General features: G+C 40.2%; 1 protein-coding gene across 2 annotated transcripts in view; it reads left to right on the top strand.

The window, feature by feature from the left end:
- Positions 1-22,070, top strand: part of CD163 (CD163 molecule) — an 83,778-nt gene that overhangs the window by 17,800 nt on the left and 43,908 nt on the right. Inside the window, exons 11-17 of one of the 2 annotated variants that reach the window (XM_010946359.3) lie at positions 116-436; positions 1,154-1,462; positions 1,824-1,859; positions 2,063-2,170; positions 3,387-3,479; positions 4,381-4,433; positions 6,772-6,980. In XM_010946359.3, the coding sequence (XP_010944661.2) occupies positions 116-436; positions 1,154-1,462; positions 1,824-1,859; positions 2,063-2,170; positions 3,387-3,479; positions 4,381-4,403 (890 nt within the window). In that variant the 3' untranslated portion in view covers positions 4,404-4,433; positions 6,772-6,980. Of the gene's footprint in view, positions 1-115; positions 437-1,153; positions 1,463-1,823; positions 1,860-2,062; positions 2,171-3,386; positions 3,480-4,380; positions 4,434-6,771; positions 6,981-22,070 lie in introns of those variants that run through there. The other variant, XM_074357769.1, reaches the window with a different exon arrangement.

The following is a 22,070-nucleotide window of genomic DNA, read 5'->3' as shown; positions in this document are numbered from 1 at the left end:
AATAATTGACATATTGTACCTATTTTAAAAGCTATTCTCACATCAGAGTAAAGGGAGTGAGTCCTCTGAATCTTCAGAGAAGATGTGAAATTGCTAACTGTCTATTTCACCCCAGAGTTCATGTCTCTGAGGCTGATCAGCGAAACCAGCAGAGAGACCTGTGCAGGGCGCCTGGAAGTCTTTTACAATGGAGCTTGGGGCAGCGTTGGCAAGAGTAACATGTCTGCGACCACGGTGGGGGTGGTATGCAGGCAGCTGGGCTGTGCGGACAAAGGGAACATCAGCCCTGCATCTTTAGACAAGAGGACGACCAGGCACATGTGGGTGGACAATGTTCAGTGCCCGAAAGGACCTGACACATTATGGAAGTGCCCGTCATCTCCATGGCAGTGGAGACTGGCCAGCCCCTCAGAGGAGACCTGGATCACATGCGCCAGTGAGTATTTGTTGCCATAGATGAGAATTCCATTCTGTAGCTTGTCTCCTGACCTAACTAAGCAAGAATGAGTAACCTCTGGTTAATCTCTATTCTACCTGGGTGGTGTAAATGGTTTTATTTAATTTCGTCTGTAGGTATTCAGGATCATTGATCATCTTCCCAAAGGCTATCAAACTCCGATGGTCCTCTGGAGAGTTTTCAATTCAGTTGCCTTCTCTGTGAACAGATGAGGAGCAGAGAACTACATAACTCAGTATTTGCCTGTTGAATTGTCCCATTTTTCTTTCAAATGCTACCTTGTTACATTAATATAAGGAGTGAAGCAGTCAGAAATATCAATCCTGAATTATTTTCCCTAATCTACACCTTCTTAAACTGGGAGAAGATTTCTATCTACCTGGCAATCTCCCGAGCTTTTTTATGTTTGAAAGAATTTAACATTATACGTTTACAATGTTAACTTTCTCCACTTGACATTTCCTAAGTCACACTAACTTTCTTACATCCAGGGTGAAATGCATCCAGTTCGCTGGAAGGACATGTGCTATCATAAAAGCCGAATTTTGTGAAAATGTAACATTTTAAAATGTGCCTTAAATAGCAAAGTTTTAAAATAGAGGTTTTAAAAAAGAGTTTCCATTCTCTCTTTTCCCCTGTGACCTCTTGGGAAGTTTTATCTTCTCAGAAACGACTTCACTGTCTCTGATTTTTCAGACAAAATAAGACTTCAAGAAGGAAGCACTAACTGTTCTGGACGTGTGGAGATCTGGCACGGAGGCTCCTGGGGGACGGTGTGTGATGACTCCTGGGACCTTGAAGATGCTCAGGTGGTGTGTCGCCAGCTAGGCTGTGGCTTAGCTTTGGAGGCAGGAAAAGAGGCGGCGTTTGGCCAGGGGACCGGGCCCATATGGCTCAACGAAGTGAAGTGCAAGGGAAACGAGTCCTCCTTGTGGGACTGTCCTGCCAGATCCTGGGGGCACAGTGACTGTGGGCACAAGGAGGATGCTTCTGTGAGGTGCTCAGGTGAGTGCTCGGAGTCTGGACAGAGCCTTTTATCTCTGACAGCAAAGAGAGGGTGGGTGCTGAAGTGCACTGTGGAAGGACTGGAAGTACCAGCCCAGGGATTTGGTGGAGATAGAATCATGATGTTTCAGTCCGAGGAGTGATGAAAACTCATCTTATTGCACATTGGCCTTCACCGAGGAAGAGCGTGTAACTCACACGTATCCTTGTGCAGAGGGAGGAAGAACTAGGGGCCTCTAGTTTTGGGTGGGAGAAGTAGTTCACTTGGTTGAGAAGTGTTAGAGGCTCAGACAGGAAATAGAGATATTTGTTCCATATGTTACACCCAGAACTGAGTCTCTCCTCTTCTTTTCTCCTACAGAAGTTGCAGAGAACAAAGGACCCCTAAAAGCCACAGGTATATCAAGGGGGCTGTGAGCATGGGACCAGTTGTCTGCATTATTTAGAATCTCTCTTGTTAAGACACTTTGGGTCAGAATTTCTGATAATTTGAAATTTCTTCAACGATCCTGTATCTGACCTAAAAGAGGGATAGTAACTGGGGAACCAGGCCTTTCAGCTAAGACGTTATCACCTCTTGTGATGTTTACCTGTGCTCAGGTCACTCGTCCTTTGTTGCACTTGGGATCCTCGGGGTCATTCTGTTGGCCTTTCTCATCGCACTCCTCTTGTGGACTCAGAAGCGAAGACAGAGACAGCGGCTTACAGGTCTGAGCCACATTATGATCTCTCGAATGTTCCCAGGGGAAGTTTCTTGGGATAATAAAATAAAAAACAAAAAAAATTTATTAGATCCAAGTACCAAGTGGACAGAGAAAGGGAACCCAGAAGAGGTTTAAGCAGGTTCCCCAAAAGAGGGAACAAGAATTCAGAGAAGAAAAGGGGCACTGGTTGTATTGATAATTCCTACATTCTATCTACATGTTTACCTGGGACATTATAGAATTAATAGTGTGGAATGAGTATGCTTATATGGTTCAGGATGAGTCATTTATTGCCCAAACATTTATTTGCTCTTACTATATACTTATTACTAATTTTACTGTTCTGTCAAGCAATGTGCTAGGTTCTGAAGATGTTTCAGACGTGGATGACCAAGTGTTTTTGTTTTCATAGAATTTCAAGTCTAGTGGAATACATGTAAACAAATAAATTGCAATGTATTGTTATACGTTAAGATGAATAAGGACCAAAAGGGGAACAGAGAATAAAGTAATTAATTGAAAGGGAAGGGGTGTACTGGAAACTTCCAGGAGGATTTGAGACACAGTTTGAAAATAGAGTTCAAAGAACTGGGTCAGGTGCATTTCAGGGAAAGAGACAAACATGTACAAGTGTAGAGACGCGTAAAGGAGGGCGCACGTGTTGTTCTGAGAGGGGAGCAAAAGTTGAGTTCAAGGAGAGAAGCTTCTGATAAGGCTGGAGAAGAGGAAGAAACAAGTAATGAAGTTCCGTATTGCATGGGAAGAAGGGTGACAGGCATTAAAGGGTAGGGTGGAGTGGGGTGAAACAGGCAGGCAGTCTCTTAGAAAGTTCTGTTTGGCAACAGGATGTCTGAGCCGCTGGAAGAGAACCACATTACTGAGAAGGATAGCATTATGAAATAGGTGAGGTGAAAGATGAAAAGGACTTTATAGTGAGAATGGACGGGAAAGGACCGATTTTAGACGGATCTCTAGTGAATTACAGAGGACTGCTGGCCGCCTTGGGGGAAGAAACGGGGCTGTTAGACAACAGCAATGGGGGAGTTTCAGCCTCATCTCATTGCATTTGAGTTTGTGGCGCTGAGGGAAAAGCTTGGTAGTAGAGTGGGATGGAAACAAGAGAGAGGCATGAATCATGACTAGGTGTGGAAGAAGTGCACATGAGGAGGGAACGTTTTATTATGATCGGCTGACCCCTAACCTGCGGCTTCTGTTGGCAGTTTCTGCAAGAGGAGAGAATTCTGTCCACCAGATTCAATACCGGGAGATGAATTCTTGCCTGAAGGCAGATGACCTGGACCTATATTCCCCAGGTCTGTGGATTCTTTGAGGGTCTGTAGCCCTGGGGTTCAGACATGTGCTGTAAGTGAGGCTGAGACACTTGACTTTGCACAGCAGTGGGAAGAACTCTCAAACGTAATAGGAGGCTTGTGATGCATGTAAGGAAGACAGGCAGGAATGAACCAAAAACTATTCTTGGAGAACATAAAAACTGCAGTCACGGGGAGACCTCTGTCTAAGACGCCCATGATTATTTCTGACAGAGGAGCCATGTAGTAGAATATTAAGGCTTGGACCTAATTTTACTAAAACAGAAATTAATCTTCTAAAAGGTAATTTGACTTTTCATATCTCTTTCACAGTTTCTTTCATTCCCACTTCCCGCTAATTTCCTTTCTCTAATTTGATTTTTTTCTTAAAAGCTTAAACTTTCTATGTCTTTATCCCATCGGCAGCCATCCTTACTCACAGGACTAGCCTGATTTCTCTTTATATAATGTTTCTTTCTTTGTCCACTGTCTTCTTTTTAGCACCAATTTTGCCTCTGGGCAGAATAACTCTGCTGGGTTGGAAAAAATACCCCAATATCCCCTTCCTCTATGAAGGCTCAGGGCCTTCTCAGTATTCCTTCTGAGGGGGGCCTGCCTCACTTCTTCAAGCCAAGGGATTTGGGATTTGCCAAAAGGAAGTCAGGAAAATATTTATAAGGCATGGGGAAGACTTTCTGTGCCTCTTAAACCACACCGTTTGCCTTCCTGATTGCAAACAGTGTTTCTGAATGTTCAAAGCGCTTCGAAGGCATTTGAGGGAAGGTCTGATTTCTTTCCCAGTAATTATTTTCTTCCTTTTAGAAAATTCCGATGAGTCAGGTGGTTTTAATGATGCCAGACTAATTTCTATGTCTAAATCTCTTCCTATTTCTGGATGAAAAAGGAGACCATTCAGAGGTACAATGAAAAGGAAAATGGGAACTACAATCCAGTGAGGTGAGTGAGGAGAACTGATTCATCATTGCTCGAAACAGTTCCAGTCTTGTGGAAATTGAGAACTCCTCTGGTGTTAGAAAAAAAAAAGAAAGGACGTACATGCACATATATTTCCATATATGTATATATTTGTGTGTGTATGTATATCCACACTCAGAATATGCAATAACTTTTTATAAATATTTCTTATCCATCTCTGAGTTGCCTAAATATTTTCTAAGCAATCACAGTGCTACCTCATAGAGCTAAGAAGAAGATGGGTAAATAAATATGAATAAATCTTCTAAAGACACTGTAGGAGTCATTTCAGGAAAGAGGCAGGACACACAGCTGTGTGATGCATGCTATGGTAGAGACAGAATGCGATACTGCAGGAATATGGAGAGCTGGCCTAAGACACTTCAGGGAGATTGTGCAAAAAATGTGATGTTCAAGTTAAACGTCAGATGACTGCGAGATAGATCATTGTAAGGAAAGGACGCGGCATATACAAAATGTGGCACAGGAAAGTACCACACCTTTGGGGAACGGTAAGAAGTTCTTCCCTCAGAAACATATACTGAAAATATTTATGGTAACCAGTGGCAACTTGAGCACTGAAGATACAGAGATAAGAGAGGTTGAAAAGGCATGATTGCTTACTGGAAGATCTCACAGCCTGTGGGGGGAATTATGGAGACTCTGCAGAGAGAGAGAAATGGTGAGAATCTAGGCTGAAAAGGTGGTGTGGAGCCCAATAACGACTGGTCTTATCTGCTGTATCTCATGTTCATATTTTATTCTAGGGACAGTTGGGGGGGGGTGCTTTAGAAGATTAATTTGGGACAAGACACAATCAGATTTTCATTTTATAATTTGCTTTCATGAGGAAAGTGTAACAAAAGAAAAAAGTGAATAAGGCAAGAAATTTGTTAAGTTATACACCAAAAAGAAAAGAAGGGGAAACAAGTTAGTGGGTACATTTTCTTGGTTCTTTTAAAAAACAATTTTGGGAGGACTATGCATTTAGAAATGATATATGACAAAAGTATGTTTTTTGGTAGAAATATTGTGTATGTTATATGAGAAACATAGATTGAGACAAAGGATAAAAGTTGGAATTCTTAAAAGTATATAAATGTAGAGTGTTAATATCATACATATATACACATGTACACTTAGAACTGTTGCAAATTGTATATAGCATAAAAAGTGTTAGTATGCGTATATAACATATAACATGCTGTATACATATCTATATGCCAATATTAATATATAAGCCAATTATTAAGAGAAAGACAACATCTAATGAATAACTAGGCAAAGTCACAAAAAAACCAATCCACACAAAATGAATTTTAAATGACTAATAAATATTTTTAAAATTCTCAAGTTCACCAGTATGTCTGGGCAATTCAAAGTATGATTAACAATGAGATACTGCTTTATACAAATTAGACCAACAGAAATTTAAAACAGCACCAATATTTATTGTTGGTGGGGACACAGAGAAAAATACAATTTCAAACACTGCTGCTGGAAATGAGAGGTGTGGTAGCCTTTGGTGAAAGCAATCAGGAAACTTCCATTAATTTTTTTAAAAAATGCCTCATGGATCCTTTGACTCAACAATTCTACCTGCCCTTGAAAATTTCTTCCATACAGAGAAAGAAATTAGTATGTAAGAAGAAACATACAAGGATTCCTTTTTGCAGCCTTGTTAATAGTGCCCCAAAGCTGGAAACAAAGAGAATGCCAATCAGTGGGATAGTGGCTGGAAAGATTATGGTGCGGCCAATTAAATAAGGAAAAGTCACAAAAGTGCAATAATACATTCTATTTATGTGTTACATTACTGAATATAATTAAACATAATGATTACATCTACAAAATTACACATATGTATACATGTAAAGGAGTATTTTGAAAATCCTAACATTGTACACTGAGGAGGACTTTGAATGATTTTTGATGGATAATCTCAAACATACAAATATTATTCTGATGTAATAAATATTGATTAAACTACTTTTTCCTTAAAGAGTAATCACCACTGAATCACTGCTTCAGAATCACATGGGTGTGCTTTTAAAAATGGCATTTCTGCACTATAATTCTCTGGAATAGAAATAATTCTTAGGTACACTGAGGTTTGAAAATCGTTGCATTTACATTTTCTGTTCCGAGCGGTAGTATGCTTTTTAACATATGTGAGTGAGTGAGAGTATGTGTGGGCATATGTGTGTCTGTGAGAGAGAGAATGTAATATAATACATTGTATCACATTATCATGTAATTCTTCTATGTATGTTCATATGAAGAGGAAATAACATTTTTTCTGTTTACGTCTTTCGTTCAGCCTTGAAGATCCCTTGATGAAGACCTGAACGACTGAATGATCAAGAATCCACCTCGTACGCTGAAGATTACAACACAGTCCTTTGTCTCCTAGTGTTCCAAAGACTGCTGCTGAATTTCTAAAAATTAAATTGGTGAATGTGACTACTAAAAGTTGTGTATGACTTTCAAGGGTATTAAATAAAAAGGAATATTGCTGGTTTGAATTTATCTTAACTCCCTGTTCTTGATTTTATGAATTTCTGAATGGGTTTTCTGACTTTTTGTAGGATTTCATAAATATAATATGATGTCTTTTCATTTGACAGTGTTTTCATTTGCATATATCTTTTTCTAGTTTGGTTTAAGTAATATTTTTTTTTCTTATAATCAAATTAAATTTATTTTTCCTTTAGTTTTTTTTCCATATAATCCTGTATATGTAGCATATAAAACAGAACAAGACAAAAACCAGGCTCACAGATACAGACGATTGATGTTGCCAGAGGTGGGGAGTGAGGGGGTTTGGTGAAATGGGTGGAGATCAGAAGGTACAAACTTGGGGATCTAATAACTGTGGTTAATAATAAGGTACTGCACATTTGAGAGTTACTAGAATAGTGGATGTTAAAAGTTCTCATCACAACAGAAGAAACTTTGTAATTATGTATAGTGATGGATGTTATATAAAGGACTATTGTAGTGATCATTTTCATATTGTTCAGTGTTTACAAATATGGAATAATTATGTTGTACACCTGAAATTAATACAATGTTGTATGTTTATATCTCAACTTTTTTCCTTTTTCAGTTTTATTAGGTAGAATTATTACAGTTGGACTGCATATACACATTATATTGCATACAAATGCATATATACAGTATATTGCACTTTTTTTTACTTTACATATGTGTACTAATTATTGTTTCTAAGAGCAGATAGATCTTTAGCTTTTTAAACTTACCTAGTTATCAAAGGAATAAAGCCAACTACAAAATAAGAATCAACAGAATGTGGTAGTCCAATCATAAAGGACAGTCACATGTGCTCATACATATTCAAGAAATCAAAATAATAATTAGTTCATGTATGTCCTTATTATTATTGTTACTATTTTTTTAGATTCCTCATATAAATGATGTCATATGGCATTTTTCTTTCTCTTTCCTGCCCACTTCACTTAGAATCATGGTCCTCAGATTTAAGAAAGTAAAAATCTTGATTAGGAACACATTCTAAAGTATGTCCCATTTTAATTTCTGTATGTGCTTCGTTTTTATTCATCAGCCTACTCCGCATGGAAGTGTGGTCTGAAACGTCCTGATGAGCAGTCTGAAGGGCTTGGTGACTTTTCCTTGGATCAGTCACTGTAATCAGGGAGATGCGGGCTTGTAAGAAGACCCCAGCTCTAATCATTAACATATCAAACATGAAGGAGAGAAAGAAACTTTCCCAAAGAAATGGGAGGACAGAGGTACAGGTGCCTTAAAACATAAAAGACAGTCACTGTGAGCTGAAAAGCCATTTCTGGTTTTCCACCAAATCTTTTATATCATTTTAAATAGATGTTTTCCAAACTAATTTGATGACTAAACTTTTTTTTCACATTATTATTAGCCTTAAAAATTAATTTTCCAAGGACTCCATTTGAAACAGTTTCATAGATTATAGAATATTTTCAAACATGTGTTTTTCTGTTCTCATGGTGACACCAGCAAAACTTTCACAGAAAATCCCGCTTTGAGCAATGTAATTTCCCTCTGATCCCTTTAACATAGGCTGTTGTAATATACATGCTAAAGTAAACAAACCTGGTGACGTTGTTTTACCTTTTAAGTAAAATCCGTATGCATCTGTTAATGTAAGACGTGAATCTTTTTGAAAGTTTGGGTTGGCAGTTTATACTTCCTCTTGTTCGGCTGGAGTTTTCAGGCAGATTCGTTAACTTCCTCTGGTGTCCAGCATCCTAATAGGATAAGGAAGTAGCAAAGAAAAAACAGCTTCAGCATTTATAATGACTTCTCCTTTCAAGTGCCAGTAACTCAGTTTCCTGGTCTTATTTCTAAGGAAAAAACCTGTTTCCACATTATAAGTACATCTCTGGGGGCATATAGAAAAGGGCCCAGGAATTATTTCTTAAGATTCAGGAAGAGATCGTCTCATGATAATGTTACATCAAAACTCTTGGCATATGGGTAAGGGTTTGTTTTTATTTTGCTCTGTCATTCGAGAGAGAGTGGGCATGGTAGGAGTATGTATGTTAACAGATAGACACAAATATTATGCATTAGGGACAGAAACAGGGAGGAAATTAGAAATATAAAAAATACTGGAAGTTTCATGGAGCTTAGAGTGCCAGCAATATTGAAGGCAGAATTGAAATCCAAAAAAAAAGGGAAAATCGTTAATAAAAATAAAAATATATGGTAAAGACTGGAGATTAGAAGTTGTACGAGGACATGAAGTTGTGAAAATGAAAATAAGGTATAAATGAGAAACTCACATTTGTTATTACCAAATGCCAGGTAGCGTAGTAAATGTTTTACATCATTTAAATTTAATTCTCACATGTAACAGGATCTAATCCTGTAACATTTTCCTGGGATAAGAGAAGTTTTGTGCATTTTCCTTGACAGATGGAGGAATAATTCTCTTACTGCTTTGCTTCTACACTATTATAGGTTTAAATCACTGACGTCATCTAACATTTCTCATAAGGGCATGGAATTCCATCTTGCTATATTCTGTTTCTACAAATTTTGGAAGATGCTGCTCTTATTAGAATCTTTTACCGGTTAAGATCATTTACATCCTGCTCCTGAATTTTTGTTTTTTTCTCTAGCTGTTTCAGTGAGTTCTTCAGAATGACTAGCTTGGGGCTTACACTCCCTCACCCCTCCTTTCTCCCACTCACTACCCAAGATAACGACTTTGAGTTCAACAGAACATGTAAATATAATGTTGGAAGTCTCATTGAAAACTTATAGATTTTTAAACATAGTGTATTTTGCAATTAGAAAAAATTAAAAATTTGCAAAATGCAAAAATTAAAAAGAATTAAGCAAATAAAGAAAACATACATAATATTAACTCACAGAGAAAACATACCTAAGAATTCAAAATATCAACTTCTGATACATAATCATATGAATACAAAATATTTTTTAAAAATTAGTTTTATACTATGCTACAGGTTATTATGTACACAGTCCTTTAACATTTTTATTACATCATATATTCATTTGTAATGCAAAATTTTATCTGCGTACATTTCCTTCAACTAGAAATACTCAAATAGATTTAAGTAAAACCTTATGAGTGTATATTGCAGTTAATTAATTATGTTTTAATTAAGTTATTTAATTAAGGTTAATAATATTGTAGATAAACTATATTTCATATTTCTGATACAGAAATTATCATTTTTCTATATTTTTCATGTTTTCTAAAAAATTTATTTCATGCCAAAATTATGAATATCATAGAGAAAATGTTCTTGTAGTTTTGTCCCCTTCAACTCATTCCATTTACTTTTAGAGTTCTGTGTTGTTGAGAGAAGCCCATGAGAGTACAAGATGGGTGCATGTTTTCTACAGGGGTTTGCGGTGGTCTCTGGGAGGGCCCCTGGGGGCTGTTCCTCTGGCTGATTAGGGCGGATAGTGGGGATTTCCATAATTTTGCCCCTTTGAAGGGAATTTCTCAACTCCTGGAAGAAAATGGATGTCTACTGTCAGATCACTGATTCTTTCCGGTAGCAAACCTGTTTCCTTCCTGTAACTGTGTATCTAGGGCCCAGGGCCCAGGAAGGAAAAAATATGACATGTGCAAGTGGCTGTACGTCCAGTCAGCTTTTGAGGGTATGAGTGTCAAACCTGGTTAGTTACTCACTTAAATATCCATTTGCTGCTAACACTGTGCCAGTCTTATTAAGTCTCCTCAATACACTGTAAGAAAGTTTCCATGTGCCCCATTTTATGGGGGAGAAGGCCTATCCTTAAGGAACAAAGCTAGTAAGTAACAGAGCTGAGATCCTAAAAGCGTCAGTTAACCGCAGATCTTGGTTTCGTTTAATCTGGCCCTTTGAAATTTTACGTGAGAACGACTTGGGTGGTTTAGTTGGCAACAAGCTAAGTGAGTCAACAGTTTATTATTATTTCTAGGAAAGTAATTTGTTCTCAGGCTCTATTCATTCTTAGTTAACTGGCATTACATTTATAATATTTAATTCATGCCCTGGCTCCATCCTTTAAGATGTACTTGAAAAAGATCTATAGATGTGGAAAAGGTGGATTAAAATGAGATGAGACGAAGAATCCAGGCATAGCAAAGGCCATTCAAGAATTCAAGGAAATGAATATTCATTAGATGAAAAAAAACTAGATGTAACCTGTAAAACGATTATCCTTTAATTAATGAAGAATGCAATCACCTCTAAAGAATTAACAGAATAAATCCTTATTTGGGTTAAAAAAAAAAAAAAGAAAAAACGATGAAAGAAAAAGACGGAAAGCATGGAGAAACCTGGCAAACACCATCTGCACCAACTGTTCAAAGTCAGCAGGACCAGTAACGTCATTTTGAAATCCTGCGCCCACTGCTGTGACTCAATGAAAGGAAAACGTCACCTCAGCCGTGGTGTTCTTCCTCAAAACCCATCCTCACTTGAAAACAGCAAAGAAACCCAAACCGCTGAGCTTTCTGCAAAATAAAGTTGTAACAGATAACGACAGATCTAGAAATTGTCACAGATTGGAGGAGTCTAAGGAAATATGATGACTAAATGCAGTGTGACATCTTAGATTGGATTACGGAACAGAAAAAAAGATATTAGTGGAAAAAACAAAGAAAGTCTATAACAGATCTGCAATTTAGTTAATAGTATTGTACCAATGCAAATTTCTGAGTTTTCATAAATATATCAGGCTTCACAAGGAACGGAAGGAATTAAAAAAAGCAGAGCTCCAGGTCCCTCATTCCAGAATGACAGATGAAGCCTTTCTCTGTGGCCCTGCCCTGATCTGCCAAAATTTCCATGTAGGTAATTCCAGTGTGATTAGTTTATCCCCATATAAGAGCAATTCTTGAGCTCCAAGAATTAAAGTGAGCAAAACCACATGCCTCATCTCACAGCTAGGAGGAAAAGAGAATATTCTAATCTGTAACTGAAATTGTATGTTTTCTACATTTCCTTCCAGCTCTAAATTTCTATGTATCAACAAGAAAATTTGCAGTAGCTGCCTCCTCACAGCTGATACCTAACTCACTGAAACTACTTATTTGTCAGGAAGGTCTTCAACTAAATTAATAGTGTCGAAGATCACCGTAAGCCCAACATATCACAAATGTGCCAATATTTTAGCCTCTAAATCGATTCCCTGAACTTCATCGTACCTAGAGGGAGTGCGTGCACACACACACACACACATAATCATGTCAGTCTGAGGAACTGACCTTCAAATTTGAGAAACATGGTCATGGTAGCACAACACATGTGCAGCAGTTTCTGAGAACTGGGGCAGGAGGGCGGTGTAACCACAGAACCCGAGATTTGCCCAGCCTCTGTGAGGACACAGAGAAATGACAGAAATGCCCTGAAAAGGGCAAGGTGGGGGTGTGAGAGAGAGAGGGGCCCACTCAAGTTCTCAGGTCTTAGAAAAGAGCTGTACTTTCCGTGGTCACTTAGAGAACCCCCGGTGACAAGCCTGTGTCTCTTTACCCTCCATGAAAGAGATACCCCTTCACTCATCGCTGGAAAATGAACAACTGCAGACAAGGCCACTTATTTGACTCCTTTGAGATCGTCACTTGGGGTACCGCGTTCTGACTTTGGACTCCTAAGGGCAAACGAGGGTCCCAGATTGTAGAAATGTTTACAGCCTGCATTTGCCTCACTCAAGAACAGTGGCAGAGGTGAAGCAGAACATGGATTAGGGAAGTGGAGACATCTGTACAGATGACTGAGCGTTACAGTGACTTCACGTGAAATTTGGGGCAATTCACTTAGTACATTATACATTCTCATTTATATAGTGGTGTGTTGGAGTAGACATCGTGGTGGTTTATTATTAAAACCACCAGAAACATCACAGAAATAGACAAAAAGGAGAAAATTTTCAAGAATGAAAACTCAGTTTGATAAATGTTCTCCCCAGAGAGAAGGCTCAGAGGCTTGGCTGAGAGGAAGGGAAGATCACGTGCAGAACGTGTGGGGCTGCCTCACTGAAACCACATTGGTGCGTGTTGTCTCAGACCATATGCGGCAAGGACTGTGGACCCGATAGAGCTGCCAGCTTTAACCAGAGGTGAAGGACAAGGAACACCAGGTGGCCTTCCCAGATGGCCTGTTTTCATAATATCGTCATCTTTGCCCTTATCCACAGCATTACGCAGGGCGTATCTGTATCTGAGAATGACTAAGACAAAGTTCCCTGGGTCAGAGACAAATGTTTGGAAACCCTTTCCCAGGTGCCAGGATCTACAGGGTCTCCCATATCCCTGCGCCTGGGCATTAATCTCAGCTCAGGCAGGGCCCCGAATACTTCCTCATGCTCACAGGCACACCAGGAACAGACTTCCCAGGCCTGTCCTGACCCGTGTTCCCCAGGTATTTCCATCATACACGGAAATATAATTTTTAAAAACTCTTGGCCCAGGGTCATTTAAAGTCCTTTAAAGCCCAGAGAAGAGGAATTGTCTTCCCAGATCAGGTAGCAAGGAACATATTTTTCTAGTATCTTACACATAAGTAGATCCCTTCCCTTCCTTCCATATATACCTTTTCTAGGCTCCACATTGAGATATTTCTTTAAGTGTTCATCAACCTCCCTGAAGAAGGGGTAGATTGAGAAAAATGCAATGATAAGGATGGTCTTTGCAAGTAGGACAGATAGCCCCAAAGCCACACTCGGGTGTACCTTGGTGTCTGATTCAAACTCAAACATGAAGATGCCAATAAGGATAAAGGAATTCTCTGCCCCAGCTCTGTCACCTTCTACACGATCAGGATGATGAAGTCATAGGAACAATGGGAGAGATGAATATCTCAGCGGGAGCTGGCCAAGCCTTACGTGTGCCATAAAGGAAGCACTGAGCAAAATCAGATAGCTTCTTCCCTACAAAAGCCTCCAGGACCCCCCAAACACTAGCTTGTCTAACCTTGACCAGGAAGAGGGAAGACACACACACACGTGTCCAGAATGAGTGTGTTTTCACTTTGGAATCATATCCACAGACAAAGGCCATGGCCTGTTTCCTTGGACTCCGCAAACTTTGAGCCAATTTTATTTAGAGAGAAAGACATTTAGCTGGAAGATGAAGAAAGACCAAGTGTTCCTGAATAGAACATCCAGATCCTGCCGTCGAAGTTCTAGAATCCCGCGTCTTGGTGAACTTACTCGTCTCGGGAATGTGTGTCCCGCTGACTGTGCGAGTATCTCCCCAGTCACATTCGTCAGGGGAGTGAGTGGCTTTTTTCCGAGCTCAATATGATGCTGCTTTCTGAACTAAATAGACTATTAGGCAGTGGAGCTTCTGTGAATATCAGCATAATGTGCTCCCTCGGCCCTCAGCTGCGGCTCTGGAGACAGTGGGGAAAGATAAGGGAGAGGATTTCCATACTTGGAATTCATTTCTAAAAGGACGGACTCTCAGTATAGTACGTGGCTAGTGTTTAGCCCTCCTGACCCAGCACCCAGAAGAAACCTGCGAAGAAAAGAAATAGAAGTAGCTAAAGGAATCCTGGGTGGGGTCGCCAGGTTTTCTGCTGAAGGTAAACCGAGAGCTCCCCTTTGCACTAGAGAGGCAACTGAGCTGCATTTCCTCTTGTCAGTTCCTCACCCTTCCTGCCTCCTTGTGCGCGCTTCCTAAATGGTGGGGGCTGGGAGACTGAGAACTACATTTCCCACAACCCCTTACAGGGGGAATCTGAGCTAAGTTCCACCAGCGACAGGTTCTCCTATTCAGGGGAGACAGAGTTTTGCAGGGGCCTTTGCACTTGCCCGAAAATTGTTAGCCTTGCTGTTGCAGCATCCTTTAGAAGTGGTTTCCTGGGGTTTTTGAAACTTCCCGATGAGGATTTTGTAAGCACATGATTTCCTGTTGTAAACCGCTTCCTGCTTTAAATACCTACAGGGCTTTCTGTTTGATGTCTGATTTTAGAATCCTGGGTCTCCTTGAAATCACTTAACCTTTAGAAGAATTACATTTCGGGGAGCAGGGCAACAGGGCTTTAGAGTTGAATCCTCTCATTCCAAAGCAGTGAATGAAACATTTGTAAGAAATTTGTTTGGCAGGTGTATAAGAAAGAAAGAAACAAAGAAACAAAGAAAGTAAAAGAAATTAAACTCAGTAAGAAATACCAGAAACAGAAATAGAAGAGACATGCACAAGCTCAGAGATGAAGAAAACAAGAAACATTATTTAAAACATTTTAAAGCAATCAGGATACTAAAAAAAAAGAATCAATAAGATGTAATAAATAACATATGAAAAAGAGAATAAAAATAAAAAAGAAGAAATGTGTCCCCAGAAACTGCAAGAGCGCCTGTGAAGAGAAAAATTATATACAAACACCAAAGTGACACCCCCTCCCCCAGAGAAACGGGTGCAGACAGAAGGACCGATATCCTGCGGACATTTTGAATATCTTCTTAGTAGACGTCCATACGGTTTTACAAGCACCAAAATGAATCGGGATTTCAACAGTTCTTGTCACGAATTATTATCATTATTAGACAACAAAAGGACTTTTCCAGACTATTTTAACTTTTCATCGGATGCAGAAATTCCTCCCCTAACTATTCTGAGAGGTAGCACCAGAATTTTCTGTAACATTTCTGCTGATCGTTTCTTTCATTTCAAAACAACTTATTCCACGTCTCCAGCCCAAGTATCTTTCTCCTCTTTCCCCCTTTCCTCCTCTGTCCTCCCCTCCTTCCCTTCCCCCAACTCCTTCCTCTTTTTCTTTCTCCTTCCCTAACCTCCTCCCTCTCCTTCTCCTTCTCCAATCTTACCCTCCCTCCTTCCCTTCCTCCTTCCCTCTCTTCCTCTCCCTCCTCCCAACCCCCCTCCAGTTCCTTACCTACTTCTCCAACTGGAGGAGGTTCCAGGTAGATGCCTTAATGACCTGTGAGGACAAATATATTGCACTTGGTTAAGAGAGGTGAACAGAGGGGTAAGCAGGTAAACGTGACAGGTAAAGATGAGAGAGAATAAGGTGCAAGAACTTACATGAAGAGAAAACCTGACGTGGGAATGGAGAGATAAAGATTAGTTTCACCTGATAATAAAGAAAAAATGTTTGGGGGCCATGAAGTTTTGGGTAGAAAAAAAATCTATAGCAATTCCTTCCCCATGCGTCTCTACATATTTATCTCCATAGTCCACTCTCAGGTGGGAGAGGAGATGAAACTGATGTAAGAAAACCATGCAATCTGGACGGAACACTTTTGAGGTCTTCAGATGAGTTTGCCCTGTGATCATCTTAGGTAGAGAGAGAAAGTCTCAGCTGTGGTCCTGGATTAAGTGACTGCTTCGTCTTACAGGGACCATGAGCTTCTCTCCCCCTGTAAGAACAACTACATAGGCTGCTTTAGGAGAATAAGTCACTCACCTAGGATTCCACCTGAAAATAGGAAATTTGCTTGAGTTTTGGATTGACTAAAAGTAGTTGAGTGTAAGAAACTCCAAGTTCAACAAAAAATTCCTAGTAGACAGAACTTTTCTGAGAGTCTCAAAATATTTATTATCTTTTTTTTTCAGTATAAACACAGATAATGAGAGTCTTAGAAGCCCCCTTCCATCTGAGATGCGACGTCATGGGCTCATTGCAGGCTCAGCCACTCTCAAACTGATGGTCCAGGGGAACAGATCTCAGCGTCATACTCCCTGGGCTCTCCTGCCACCCTCACAAATAGTGGGGGATCTTTTCTCACCCCATCTCTGTCTCCTCTGAGAACTTCTCTCCTGGGTGGCTCCAGGGGACATTCTGAAACAAGAAGAAAATTGCTTGGTTCTACCTGTGACCCAGAAGAATGACAACACCCATTTTAGAGAGCAGGAACAATGGAAGAGATGCAGCGTATAAAAATTTCTGTTCATCATAAAACATTCAGAGCAATCCCTTTAGGACAGGACTATATGACTCTTGTCCCATAGTCTGGAAAATACTTGTCATAAGAGATTATTACTTCTCAAGGTGAATATACAAGACATGGAAGGAAGGAAACCACAGCTCCAAAATCATCATTCCTCGGTGACAGACTGACCTTCTCTGTGATGTTGTCCTGGTTCCCCAAATATCTATGCAGAGAATCCCAAACTTTGTAATAGTTGTTTATATAATGGGAGTTCTTACATGAGTTATAAAAAAAGTCCTTTCCAAAAGGCCCATTACTTTCACCTTACACAGCAAAAAGAAAACGAGAACTTTCTCATCTGCTAATTAATGATATTATAGCTGATACTTCCTACAACAGTTCTAATGCTTCTCTCTCTAAGGTTCTGTGAGTTTCTAAAGAAATCTGGGAAAATGCTCTCCTCATCTCACCCAAGACATTACATATCTGTAAGGAAGGTCAATCTGCTATATTGGGGGCAACAGTCATCACAAGGCAGGAAATGTCACAAAAATGTTCGCTTTTCACCTGACTCACCACACTTTGGTTTACATGCAGAGATAGTGCGAAAACACTCTGACGGCCCGTGGGACTAGCACTCACATCTGAGAAACACGTGGCAGCACAGCACGACTGAGAACCGGGGCGGGAGGGCGGTGTGACCACAGAACCCGAGGTTCGCCCAGCCTCCGTGAGGACAGGGAGAAACGACCGAACTGCCGTGCAAAGGGCAAGGTGGGGGTGTGAGAGAGAGAGGGGCCCACTCAGGTTCTCAGGTCTCAGAAAGGACAGCTGTACTTCCCGTGGTCACTTAGAGAACCCCAGGTGACAAGCCTGTGTCTCTTTACCCCTCCACGAAGGAGATACCCCTTCACTCATCACTGGAAAAGGAACGACTGCAGACAAGGCCACTCATTTGACTCCTTTGAGATCGTCACTTGGGGTACCGCGTTCTGACTTTGGACTCCTAAGGGCAAACGAGGGTCTCAGATTGTAGAAATGTTTACAGCCTGCATTTGCCTCACTCAAGAACAGTGGCAGAGGTGAAGCAGAGCATGCGTTAGGGAAGTGGAGACATCTGTACAGATGACTGAGCGTTACAGTGACTTCACGTGAAATTTGGGGCAATTCACTTAGCTTTTTCAACTAATAAAAATATTATATAGTCTCATGTATATAGTGGCAGTGTTGGGCTAGACATTTCTGGTTGTTTACAATTAAACCATGATCTACTTTATTTTCCCTCAGAGCAACTCAGTAACCTTTTACAGACCAGGCACTTCAGTTTTGTGTGAGGGAACCCTGGTCAGAGTACCGTGTAACGTTCATATTGAGGGAGTGATGTGATGCACTCAGAGAACCCAAGAATCCAGCGTGTCCCCTCCCTGTGATGTCACAAGGTTGCCACAGAACAACACAAAAAAGGGCTGCCCTTGCCTGGAGAGGCAAGTCACCTCACAGACACAATCTATAGGAATTATGGTCAACAGGTGGTCAGAATGTTCCCTAAAAAAAAAAAGGACTTTCAGTCTCCCCAGGCTGTTTGTACAATGGTCTCATCACTTAGCCCTATCACAGAGGCAACCTTACAGCAAGTGCCTGGAGAAGGGGCACTTTGTTTTTCATTGTCTAGCATTAAAAAAAAAAAGGTAGCTTAGTCACTGAGTCACTTGAGAGGGAGCCTCGATAAAGAGAGGAACGTCACAAGCACAGATGAGAAGAGAGAACCTTGTCCACCTACACATAGCCCTAGACAGCACACTGGTGCTTATTATGAAGTTAGTGAGGAGTTAATGAGAGCCAAACTGATGCTTAAAAAATGTTTTCCCTGAAGGGAAGACTCAGAGGTCTTAGGCTAAAGGAACATGAGGGGGCTGTCTGAGACCAGATTTGACTTTGGGGTTCTCATGGGAGTAACTAGAGGTACCGGCTTATGGCCGCATGAACCCAAAGGTGAAGGGCAAAGAATTCTCACCTGGCCTTCCTAGATGACCCATCTTTATGTCACTGTTTTCTTTATCCTTGTGCACAGCATTATGCAGAGAGTACCGGCATCTGAGCAAGACTAAGGCAAAACACCCTGGGTCAGAGCCCATCATCTGGAAACTCCTCCATTCCCGCAGGTGCCCCATGATCCCTTACACCCTGATGCCTGAGCAGGATGTAAGCTCCGGCAGGGCCCCAGACACTTCCTCACGCTCCACGGGTATACCAGGAACGGACTTCCTGGCCCAGTCCTGACCTGTGCTCCCCAGGTACCTCTGTCACGTCTAAGATTATGATTTTTAAGACTTTTAGTCTTGGGTCATTGAGATCTTGGAGATCAGAGAAGAGCAGACATTTTTCTTCATGTTCCCTGCATTATGATGTATACTTTCTCCTCCCGCTATACACACATTCCCTCATTATAGTTCACCTGCACCCCAAAGCCCACCATGGCACTTACATTTCTTTATATGTTGGTCTGTGTCAGGTAGAAAGGGTGAAAACATGACAAAGAGAAAAAATACAAAGAACATAGCACACAGGGCATAGAGCCAAGGAACACCGTTTGGGAACAGACCGGCCCCCGGGTCAACTTCCGCCATCGAGACCTGAGGACACAGAATTCTCTGCCCCAGCTAGCTCACCTCCTAGGTGACCAGGGCGATGAAGTCACAGCTTCAGGCACAATGGGAGCGATGAAGCTCTGGATGGGGATTGGCCAAGTCTCGTTCTATAAATGCTGGATGGAAACAGGTACTCTCAGGGAGCTTCACCTTTGCAGCAGCTCCATTGAGCCCAAAACACTAGATGATCAGGTCAGACTGGCAACGGGGTGGATTTTACTACATGTATTCAGAGTGTGTATCTCACTGCACTGGAACCATATTCATTCACATAATGAGGAAACTATTTCTCTAGACTTCACAGCCCCGCAGCCAGCCGTTTTCAATAGAATGCTGTCTAAGTTGAAGGACCCAAAACAAAGGACAGATTTTCTTTGCCATAGGGAATACTCTGTCCCAGCACCGCTCCCCAGTGCACATAATGATCTCAATGTCTGGTCTGAACTCAACCTTCTAGGAGGTGACCGACCAGTGCAGACCCATTGGCAAAATTCTAATGTGGTTCCATGGTCTTTGCCAGCTTCCAAAACATTTTACATACCATCTTTATGATCCTTTGCACTTCATCTCTATCTGCCATGAGTGTGTGTTTCCTCTCAAGGTGCACAAACCCCCTAATCCTCACTCAAAACAGCAGAGAAATCACTGACACCACGACACTGCCTAAGAGAAAAAATGTGTCCAGTGCTCGGCTGGACAAGAAATATGAGGTTTAAATATTGCTCTGTGGGAGCTTCTCATCCAATTGAGGAAATTAAATTCCAGTCAGAAAAGACCAGGGTCATTGTGGACTGTGAAAATCAGGGGGTTCTTAAGGAACGTTAGAGAGGAAAAATGATAAGCGAATGGAGCTGAAATAAAACTATCTACTGAGGTCAAGATGACTTCCTGATTCTGAGGGATGTAAACAGGAAACCCAGATGTCTAAGCGCCTTTATTAGCTTCATTTTTGATTGAGTCTCAGATATTAAACGTTTCCAACCTATTTTTTTAAACTTACCAAGATAAGAATTAATGTTTAAAAGCTGAAACAAACAAACAAAAATGTTCATGCTATTTCACTTTTATCATTGCTAATAACCTCACCAGAATAAAATCTACATGACTGTTGTTTTGTTTTGTGTTGATATCTTCACACAGAAAGGTTCACGTTTTAGGCTAAAACAATACTCATTAACTCAAGCACACCTTTCTCCTCCCAATAAAGCTTTTTCCTCCTTATGTAGAAATCCGTTCAATTTTATATTCTTTTTTTCATATAAAGTCTGTTTATAACCCCTTGTATAGGAAAAAATAAGGAAAATTTAATTAAAATAATCATGAGTGGGGAGGTTTTAAAACATATAGTATCTACCTTATTTTTTTTTTTTAACAAACAGAGGGTTTTAAATCTGATGGTTCATTAAATGATTCAAAATAAATGTAAGTAAATAAAGGAGAAAAACTGGGGGACAAAGATGTTGAAGTAGTATAAGAAAACAGTATGGCACTAAAAAATGGTTCATTGGAGTCTCTTTAAATTTTACTTTCTTTAGATTTTCCCCAGATTTGTTGAGGTATGATTGACATATAGCATTGTGTAAGTTTAAGATATACAACATGATGATTTGATACATGTATGTATTGTGAAATGATTACAATAAAGTTGGTAAACACCTCCATCACCTCATATAATCACCTCTTATTTCTCCTTGTGTTGAGAACATTTAAGATCTGCTGTGTTGGCAGTTTTCAAGCACATAGTATAGTATTGGTAACTATAGTCATTATGCTGGCATTAGATTCCCAGAACTTACTCATCTTGCAGCTGGGAGTTCGTACCCTCTGACCAACACTTCCCCATTCCTCCACTTTCCCAGCTCCTGAGAACCACCATTTACTCTATTTTTAAGAGTTCCAATTTTTTTAGATCCCACATGTAAGAAATATCATAAAGTATTTACCTCTAGCTGTCTGGCTTATTTCGTTTACCATAGTGCCTTCAGGTTCCATCCATGTTGTCACAAATGGCAGAGATTCCATTTTTTATGGCTAAATAATATTCTATTATATATATATATATATATATATATATATTCAAACCACATTTTATTTATCGATGAACACTTAAATTGTAGATTCCATTTCTTGGCCACTGTGAATACTGCTGCAATGAACATAAGAGTGAAAACATCTCTTTGAGATACTGATTTCATTTCCTTTGGATTGGAAGTTGAATTGCTGGATCATATGGTGGTTTTATTTTTAATTTTTTGAGGAACCTCTATGGGAGCACACACTTGGGTTAACAAATTTTGATATTGTAATGATTGCTTTACCAAACTATATTCTCACCTTTATGTAAACATATAAACAATGTATAATCAAAACCCATGCTTTCTATATTTGTCTTTATACTGCTACTTCAAAGCAAAATGTCCAAAAGCTCAAAAGACTAAACTCTCATTACCAGTCACCACCTTCTCTATGGAACTTAGCTTAATTGCCTTGAAGCTGCTTTGCTAGCAGGAATCTGCTACAACCTGTCTCCTTGCCGTAAAAAGCAGAGACAAGCTTTGCTTGCTTTGCTTAGTTCGAGGTCATAGGCTCAGGGCTG

The sequence above is a fragment of the Camelus bactrianus genome, chromosome 34 (assembly GCF_048773025.1).
Source record: "Camelus bactrianus isolate YW-2024 breed Bactrian camel chromosome 34, ASM4877302v1, whole genome shotgun sequence".
Lineage (NCBI taxonomy): Eukaryota > Metazoa > Chordata > Mammalia > Artiodactyla > Camelidae > Camelus > Camelus bactrianus.
Note: the sequence above shows the minus strand (reverse complement) of the source record. Positions and strands in the feature narration are given on the sequence as shown.